Source organism: Labrus bergylta, chromosome 6 (genome assembly GCF_963930695.1).
Source record: "Labrus bergylta chromosome 6, fLabBer1.1, whole genome shotgun sequence".
Taxonomy (NCBI): domain Eukaryota; kingdom Metazoa; phylum Chordata; class Actinopteri; order Labriformes; family Labridae; genus Labrus; species Labrus bergylta.
Genome location: NC_089200.1, coordinates 22,080,182 through 22,090,195, shown reverse-complemented (window position 1 = coordinate 22,090,195; position 10,014 = coordinate 22,080,182). Strand labels below are relative to the sequence as shown.

At 37.7% G+C, this 10,014-nt stretch overlaps 1 protein-coding gene across 9 annotated transcripts; it reads right to left on the bottom strand.

The window, feature by feature from the left end:
- Positions 1-107: 107 nt before the first annotated feature.
- On the bottom strand, positions 108-9,620 carry soat1 (sterol O-acyltransferase 1). 9 transcript variants are annotated; one of them, XM_065956009.1, is made up of 17 exons: positions 9,479-9,583; positions 9,282-9,394; positions 8,828-8,987; positions 7,610-7,668; positions 5,289-5,437; positions 5,067-5,126; positions 4,782-4,889; positions 4,112-4,397; positions 3,884-3,962; positions 3,620-3,704; positions 3,490-3,535; positions 3,258-3,387; positions 3,045-3,142; positions 2,842-2,940; positions 2,513-2,648; positions 2,250-2,395; positions 108-2,123 (listed from the first exon to the last, which is right to left on the bottom strand). In XM_065956009.1, the coding sequence occupies exons 2-17, from the start codon at positions 9,354-9,356 to the stop codon at positions 2,046-2,048; spliced, it is 1,794 nt and encodes a 597-aa protein (XP_065812081.1). In that variant the 5' UTR covers positions 9,357-9,394; positions 9,479-9,583; the 3' UTR covers positions 108-2,045. The 9 variants fall into 9 exon arrangements, with proteins under 9 accessions (XP_065812081.1, XP_065812086.1, XP_029132813.2 ...); XM_065956014.1 differs by having other exon boundaries at positions 8,828-8,973; XM_029276980.2 differs by lacking the exon at positions 9,282-9,394 and having other exon boundaries at positions 8,828-8,973; positions 9,479-9,620.
- Between the last annotated feature and the right edge of the window lie 394 nt (positions 9,621-10,014).

The window sequence follows — 10,014 nt, the reverse complement described above, 5'->3', positions numbered from 1 at the left end:
CCTACAAACTTCTGTAAAGCTACTAAAGTCCTTATTCTGTGCTGTAACAATATGCACTTGTATATGAGTTTCCATGATGAGTACATACAATAAGACAGACTCCTTCGACATTTTTCAATTGTTTAATTCACCATTTTATACAGAACATATATAAAAACAAAGAAAAGGGCACCAATACTTCAAACTCTTTTTTTAATTTTTATTCTTCATAGTTTAAACATTTTAATGTGTCATTACATCATTTATCAGAAATGTGTCTACAGCCCAAAATATACAAATCTGTAAAACTGCCACTTGACACAGTGAGCTAGTCAAGGCAAAACAACAACAAAAACCACACACAATGAACACCCATGACCAAGTAGGAAAAAGTATGCTCCAAAAAATAAATATCGCATCTGTATGGCGCAGCATGTCTGCTGCTTTGTTCTCTATCCGTATTAATAATCCTATCAACATCTCAGATTAAGGCTTCAGCCAAATATAGACTTCTTAAGAGTCATTTCACAGCAAGTAGCCTACCTCTGGCCTTTTTCACTATTTATTTTATTATCTATAGAAATAAACAAAAAGTAGGTTGCTGGTATTTGTGTTTGTCAATATAAAATTTGCAAGGAAGGGACTCACAGGGGAAGTTGCATTTTCTCCTGACCAGGCAGCAGATCTGAGTAGAAGAAGCATCAGAACTAAAACCTTTGAATACAGTGCCACCTTGTGGTCATACAGTTTGGAAAGTGCAGTTTTCCATTGCTGGTTTTAACCTTGTATTTTGCATCTCATCATTCACAAATAAATACAGTCTCCTAGCATTGTAATGTATCAGAATTGGCAATATTAACTGTGCATTGGCTTAGCTATTTCCTCAATAATACGCAAATGTGTTAACACATTTTAAGACCACTGAGACTATAAGCACACTGGGCATTTATATTCCTTTCCCATTAGTTACACAACATGAGCATTCTGTTGAATTTTTGTGTGATATTAACAACCAAACACTGTCTCATTCAATTTACCCTCACAGTGCAGACTGTAGCCCTTAATGCTAATCAAGTATCATCATGATGTCAATGTTACAACATTTAGCAGCCAGCTGCAACAGTAACAACATTATTAAGTCACCTTCACATAAACAATGACCATTGAAAATGGTCATGAACAAATTAAAGCGTCATCCAGATTCAATGTAGGTACATGCATTTCAACCAGAAAAAAAAAGAAATCAAATCATGAAGTATACATTCAGCAGTCATTAACTCCAACCAGCATAATGAAATGCGCTGTTCCTTAACAATACAGATGGGATAATTGTAATGACCCAACATTCATGTGGCCTTACATCTGGAAATAAAAGGCAAAGAAATATTAACTTTGGGTCTGGGGAAATATAAGGGTTCCAATGTACCATTATCTGTAAAAACTCTCTATCAAAGTCTTAGATTTACTATAAATAATATTCCAACTATATCACCACGTCATACACAACCCTTATTTTCCTCGAGAGATGTCGACTGGGATCTTTTCAGTATAATGCAGAAGCCACAGCTCCTCACAAATGTATATAATACACCACTTTTTAAAAATCAATCTTATTGCCAGTGAACAGAACTAAAATTGAATGTTTTTTTTATAAACAACTTACTGAATATTATTGACATTAGAGTAGTACTGGTAATCGCAACATTTGTTAAATATTGACTGTTACTGCATTTGTTAATGTTTGTATTCAGCTGCAATCATGATTCTAATTATCATATTGGCACAAGGAGGAGGTTTAAAGTTGTAAAAGGATTAAGTCAAAGGGAATACATCTGAAATATAAATAATATATAAACATTAAAATAGGTCACATGAGGTTTCATGTGAACTTGTAATTTAGTAGGTTTTGAAACATAAAAACAGTTAAGTAAGGCCTTTACAAAGAACAGTTTGGCCTCAGTACAATAAAATAAATCAATGAAAGACCAGATGTTATGAAGGTAACTGAAAGTCTTGTCAAATTTATACTGATCGGTGATTGTCCTAGCCAGTAGTCCAAACGTAGATCACAGCCTGTCAGAGTTTGCCATCAGGCTTCTCTGACAGCTCCAGGAGCGAGGCTTCAGTAACTCAAAGAACGAAGACTGAAATGAAAAAAACAAACATCATATAATAATCATATCTTCACCTGAACCTGACTTTGTTTTCATGCATTGTGTTGACACAGCATGAACTAATTTACAATCTGCATTAAATGCTGCTGGTGTTACCTCCTTCAGGGGACAGTAACGTTGGGCATACCACTCCTGAGAGTACAGACAGATAATGACTCCATGACCCAGGAATAGGGACGTCCACATGATGATGTTCCAGATGGGACCCTTCCTCTGGTCGTGCAGAATGAAGTTAAACATCACTGTGAGAGGGTGAGGAGTGAAAAGACTAAATGATCGAAATTAAATGTTTACAGGCTGATTGTGTAATAAAAGCACAGTTACAGTCTGTGAAGAATTGAGAAGTATTAAAGTCTTACTTCCAAAACACATAAAGAGGCAGAAAAGCACGGGATAGAAGAATCCAAAGCAGATTGCAAGAATGTACTCATGGACCACTGCAGACACTGTAAACACAAACAGGATGGCTGCTGGTCTAAAACGCTTCTGAGAAATCTGGAAGGAAAACAGCAGAGAGAACAGACAAGTTAAAACCTCAAACAAGTTTAGTCGTCTCCATTCATTTTTCTATTAGCATTACTTGGGTAATGTGTTCGGGACATTTATAAATTGCTTTTCAAAATGATGTTATTTTATTTATTTGTTTTCACAAATAGAAATATCATTATCAATATCAAAAAGCACTGACCCACAGGAAGTCCCGGTACACATAGTAGAACAGCCAGTCATGGACGACTACATTCCAAGTGCGGTAATAATTGGCAAAAGAGGTTGAATTCCACCAATCCTGTGTGATCACCATGTGCAATCAAAATCACTTAAGTCAAATATTATAAACACATATAAACTTAATTTAAAAAAAACTGCAACAGCCAGGGACAGCACAAGTACCTTATAAAACATTCTGTCAGCAAAGCGAAGCATCTCAGCAAAAGCATTCAGCCAACAGTGGAGGAAGGCAAAAAATCCCAGGAAGAGAACCAGCACCCCTGTAAAGGAAAAAAAAAAGTACATTTTTTGAGGAAAGTTTTAAATGTATTAACTACTGTATCCTCATTGAGACTAAGACTATTACATAAATGATAGGGTAGTTGCTGATCTTACCTGGCAAAATAGAGTTAAAGACACAGAGGACCATGGTCCTCAGGTCAAAAAGCTGCAGACTGATGCTACGGAACTGAGGGATGCAGAGCCGCACAAACACGTAATAGGCATAAAACAGACTGCCCAGGACCTGTGTGGTAGGAATGGTTAAAATTGTGAGCAGGGTTAGACTTAAATGGTACATCTTTTCTCTTGACATTTTTAATAAGGTCAGCTAAAAGAAAGTCGGTACCTGAAGTAACTTTGTAGCCACATAGCTCCACCGGATCGTTGGGTTCCTGCATTATGTGGGAATAATAGTTTTACCAAACACATGGGCTACCTTTTGTAACAATTAACCAACAATAAGAAGGTCTGTTTACCTGGGGTACTGGTCTCTGTAGATGAGTGTGGGTGCAAACAGAAAGTAGAGATACTGAGACAGCTGAGGGACCACTGGGCTGGGGCCTACAGATGACAGAAGATACTGTTTATAAGCATAGGGACATCAAGAACAAATGAACACAGTTGCCATCAGAAATAAATAAATTGCATGAACTGGCAAAAAAAATAAAAATCAAGTGCATGGATAAACAGGGTAAACAACAAAGATAAAATGAATATGCGTGATCTGGAAAGTTACATACTGGTCTTGTCTTTTGCCCAGCTCTGGACTCTTGGTACGTTCTCCCTGACAAAGGAGTGGGTTTTCATCATTAGACGCACCTGGAATTACACCAATAATACAAAACATCACAGCAGATAGAACATTTTAAAGTCAGTCTTTAGAAGAGAGAGCACGATCATACAGCACATTTCAAGCCATGGATATGGTCCTGCTTATAAAGTGGAAGAAACTGCACTGATTCATCTACCTGTTCCAGGATAACGATGAAGCTGGAGGCAGGTGGCAAACTGTTGGTCAATGCAATATATGTAGGCAGGAATCCTAGACACAGAGCTTGGTAGAGCAGGAATACAGAGCCAAACAGCAAACTGTACAACCAAGGGTGACTGAAGGAGCCGGACTGGGTCTGTGACCACAGGTGGAACAGGGTGTAGGGAACCATCAGCACAGACAGGAACATGCAGATCCACGTGCACACCACCAGGGGGAACTGTCCAAATGCATAGACCAGCAAATCAAAGTCCAAGACAAGTCTGAGGAACAGGAGATTCAAAACACAGGTGAGATTGAAGCTCTTACAAAAAGTGAAAGCTATAAAAGACAAATCACTGGATCACAAGATGGATATTTAGGGATGCCTTGCTGCCAAGTATTGTTCTGATCTGTCTTCAATATTGGTACTAACATAAATATTGAGTAAAAATTATGCTTTTGGCCCAGAGGGCGTTTAGGCTATTCTCTCTTACATACTCATGTCATCATATTCTCATTCTTGTTCTTCACTCATTTTTGTGTCAATCAAATTATTTAAAAAAATGCATATGCTAAACAGGTAAGATGATATTTATTCAATGGAATGGACTTGATTGAAAAGGTGATAAAAATATGGCTTTATTCACAGCAGTCTTGGAAATTACCTGCCTTCATCAATGAAATCTACCACCAGTGTACTGAGGATGAAGAGAATGAGCAGGGCGATGAACATGTGGTAGATGGTTCGGATGTGGTTCACCTCAAACAGTTCACTGTAAAGAAAAAGAAGAAGATGAAATTAGACTTTTTACGACTTTACCGATGTTAACAAACGTTTGAAAAGTGGCAGAAAATCTCAAGGAAGTCTTCGTTATGAACAATTGCTGTGTTGCACTTGAGCTTTCATGAAGTAAAATTTACATTTCATTCATATCAGTGTGCCAACTTACTCTAAGAGGGACCTGCGACTGACAAACAGCTTCCCCTGGCCATGAGGGGGCCGGATATGCCTGTGTGAAAAAAAGACAAAAGACATAGGTGACCTTCAAAATGTAATTCTGTAGTCGAAAAAGGATGTGCATGACCAGGGACGAATGGGGAAAGCCTGCCTGTTTCGTCTAAATCTTGTAATAAGTTCAACCACGAAATGAATTGAAGTCATTAGGCAGCACCTTAGTTTGCTCCTCTCCTTGTCTGACAGTCGAGGTGAGAAGACAGCGGGTACAGGTGCTGGCTCCAGGCTGGCCGACTCCTCGATGAGACTGTCCATGAAGTCATTGACCTGACTGTCAAACTGACGCATCAGGTCACTTTTCAGGTACTGAGATAAAGCAAAAGATATTCAAACATAGACAGCAGAAACTGTTTAGAATTTAAAAAAAAACACATAATGTAGCATATATTAATGTGGCAATAAAGATGCTGAAGAGAAGAAGATTTATAGCTACAGTTTAATTAGCATTGGTATTAATTTCTCAACAATAGACGGCAAAATTGCTTCCTTAATGTGTCGTGGAGAAACCCACAAAGGCAACTACGCAATCATCAGTAGTTGCTGTGATTCTTTTAGTTCAGTTATTTCTGGTATGCCAGCCTCGTGAGAAGAAATGTATAAATTGCTGTTGATAAAAAGCACAGCTAACTTTATGATATTAACAGTAAACAAACTATGAGTCCTGTCCTGTGTTAGCATTATGATGATAACACTTTTAATAGTTTAATTTGTCATGCAGTTGTTTTAAATCACAATCCTGTTTACATTCAGGGAAGTATATAGGTTTTTATAAGCCACTGTGAAGTAACTGGTCTTAAACTACAAACTGTGTCATTTGCCAATAACAAAAATAAGAGCCCAACTGATTAATAAGCCACCCGATAATATCGGCCGATATTAACATATCCTGTGACTCAGTATCAGCTAATTTGATCGCAGATATGTGACTATAGTACTAGATTTATTCATCAGTCAAATAGCATTTCATTTGAGTTTAATTGTATTAAACTAGCAGTTCTCTTGCACCAGCAGAGTGTGTTATATGAATTACAACAAGCATTATCACCCTATAGAGTATCAAGCAGAGATGTAGGTACATGCGCAATCACTTTCCAGTTTTGTCTTTATTATCTTTTCAATAGTGATAGATAACTGCATTTGAGGGATCAACACAATAAATGTGAATATCAATATCTATCTCTTTAGATCGAGCATAGATCTAAGAAAGATATCGGCCGATATATTTGTATCGCATTTTTTCCCTCCCAAATATCAATGTCGGTATCGGCCCCAAAAATCCCACATCGGTAGGGCCCTAATAAAAATGATTATGTCCTCTGTCAGAAAATCCTCGAGACAGAACAAATGAAACAGCAAAGAGGATTTATATAGACTGAAAGCAATCTAATAAGGTTTCAGTTTGAAACAATTCTTAAAACATTATTTGTGTAAGTGGAACAGAAAATTCATCAAACTAAAAATATGCACAATACAAATATAGACAAGTGTTCCTGACTGTGGATGTGTGAACCTGAAATGTATTGTTTCTTGACAGCAGGATGAAGAAAAAAAATATCTATATTTGGTGGAAATTAAACAATTTCAAGAGTTTTCCATCTTGGATGTTATTTAATTATGGCCCAGGTTTTTAACAACATAAATTGTATAGCTGAATAAACAGGCCATGAAGTGTTGCAGCTCATGTGTTATTTGTTGTGAACTTTCCATTAAGGGTTACAATCTCAATAGTCCCAATTATGAAGAGAGACTGGGGATAGAACCCCGACACTATATCAGATCACCTCAGGTAAATGTCAGTCTCAGTCTATCATGGAGAATTCAAAATGATTGTCTTCTATACATAGTGCACTTACATATAAACACCTTGAATAAATCACAGAAAACAAGAGAAGAAGCAAAGCAGAAAGTCAGAAAAGGTAATAATGCACATATTATTTATTTTCTATATAATTATTACTCAGGATTTAACCATTTGGACCAATACTTTCTAAATACTTACAATCGCCATCTATCCCTATTTGTTGGTGGCTCCTCGTATAACCACTTTCGCTTTCTTTCGCTCGCTTTCTTTAGGGAGTGACGGAAAAACCTGGTAATATTCTTCTATGCAAATTCTCCCCATGGACCAGAACAGGAAGCAGTAGACTGTATTTTACAGATATTTAACCACTCTTCCTCTGTTGGAGTAATGTTTGCTTCCGTCTCCTACAGTATTGTTGTTCTTGGACAATTGAAGACATGAGTGTAATCTTCATACAAGCTTTTTGTGAATGTTACCTGTATACACATCAATGAAAATAAGACCCATTTCTCTGCCTATATTAGTTTGAATTTTTTTTGTCAAAGTGATTCCTAAGCTGTAAATATCTGTAGAAGTCTTGTAGGCGTTAGTAAAGTGTTGGAAGCTTTTTACACCTGTATTGGTTGAAAATGCCCCAGGTCTTTGCCTCTTCTACACCCAAAAACCAATCTACTAACCTCTGCTTTTCTTTTCAGCTGTAGTTTTTTGCTGATTACATGTTCCACTTCAAATTTTCCTGAAATTCAAAACAGAACAAATGAGTCTGCAGATAAGATAAAAAAAGTCAACATGCTGCTGATAATTATCCCACATTAAATAATAATGCTAGGGTCACACCTGAATTAACAACAGTGCCAACAGAGTTGCCCGGTCAGCATGACACAATAGAACTTTGACCTGTTAAATGCCAACATCAATTCCCTCCATTGTCAAATGTTTTAATTGATAACAAAATAGTTAATGTTTAAGTGGCTATCTGCCTTTTAGGAGATGCACAAGAAAAAAAAAATCGCTTACAGTTCACACACACAAACAACTGATTTTAGTTACATAAGCAGCCCAACAATGAAACTTTCTATTAAAAGATTAACATTTTTGACAGTGACTGAAAAACTTGACAATGAGCTTATACTAAACGAGGTTCTAATCAAGTCCTGTCAAAACAATCTGGGAAATACAAACTTTAGATCCAGTATTGCCACATCCAAAGGGAGACACACCCATGACATTTTGTAGCAATTACAACCTATTGTCCAGAAACTGAGTAAATTCATTTGATTGTTTTGAAGATTACTGTCAAAATAAACCTCGCCAACCTTGACGGTGAATAACGTACTTTGGAAAGTTGCTGAAGTCAAACAAACAGAGAAAAGAAGATGTAACACTCCACCTCAACCACCACCATGATCAATAGAAGAAACAGTATAGCACACAAAACATGTTCTGAATTTGATATTGTATTGAAAGCAGGGAGCTATTTTTACAAGCATAACTTTTAAGTGTTTTTTTTTTATCATTCCAAATCCAGTACTTAATTCTAAAAATGCAGCCAGTTCATGTTGTCTATAACATGCCAGTCTGCTGTTTTTCAGTCAACATTCCTCAATATTTTATTATTGACATGACCTTCCTTTCTGTGACATGGAGAAGCTGTGACCCGGTCATTGGGCAACAAAGTGAACCACAACAAGTCAATCCACATTGCTTAAGAGGGAAAAATCATCCAGTCGTCTGAGAAATGCTATCATTGGCAAACATGTGTTTGGAAATTCAGTACAACCTAGAAGGGAGGTAAGGGTTGAATCAAGTGCACATCGCATCTCTAATTCCTCTGGAATAAGAGGTCATTGTCCTTTCCATTGGGCCTGCTGACAAGGAATTTGTAATTTTCTTACCATTGCTGGTGATGAGGGTGTCCCCATTTCTTTGCTGGTGATCCCCTTTATTTTGTTCCTCCTCCAAAGGTGTGTCCACATCAGGGTGGGTGGGCATCTTAGGAAAGGCTCGGCAGCGAGACCGGGGGTCGCTGTCATTCTCCATCCTACAGAAATACAACTTAAATCAAAATCAATCAGTATCAACACTGTACTTCTTATAAAGGTGTCACGACTTAAGGACGCATGAATTGTCACTACCACTCATATGTAGCCTACTCACATGGATAAAATGCTCAGGCCGTTCCCCGACAAACAAAACAAAACCTAGTTGACAGCCACAGTCACTCTCACATGATGCATGCACAGACAGGCTGCAGACACACAGCTAACATCGAGTTAGCTTCCCTCAGCTGGTTTAAATGGACAGTGTGACAAGCTGCCAGTCAACTATACAGCTTTGAGCTACCCTCACCTGGTTTAATGTTTCAATACTTCTACGGTCGTGCTTTTCCCTGGTTAAACTCACAGCTGCTAGCTCAGGTAACATGCAGTCAAATTAGCCGACTTGTTGACGTCCATCGTTAGCTGCGCAAACAGGTTGACAGAAACGTTCAATGACAACGAAAAAGGAAACAAAACAATATGTTTTTTTAGCGACTTCTAAGATACCTTCTCGCTTTTTTTACTGAGTCGTCCTCAAACGTTGACGTTTAAATCCTTTTAATCGCAACAATCTGGGCTGCTGCTCACCTTTCCCATTGCATTAACAGGGGAGATGAGGAGCTGGGAAACGCACGCTGATTGGTCGAAAGTCTCTCCTCCTTTCGATGTCATCAGCGCCCACAGTGCTGACCACCTCTGGCGTCAGATTCAACAGAAGTGACTTTCATTAACGAGCTCTGTCTCATCACAACATCCTTTACTGAAACTGAGGACTACTACAGAATATTCTTACAATTTTGTGTAAGAATGACCAAATGTGATCATGTTGTAATTTCAGGATATGTGAAATCATAAATGTTTAAACACACACACAATAAGCCAGATCACAAGTTTTATTTTCTCCTACATATGCTTTTCCTCATCCTGCTACATAACCTGCACAGTCAGGATTCAAAGTATACTGAGCTAAAATGTGCCCCCCCCCCCCCATTTGGTCATTTGATTTAACACTAAACTTAATAATAATAATAATAATAATACAT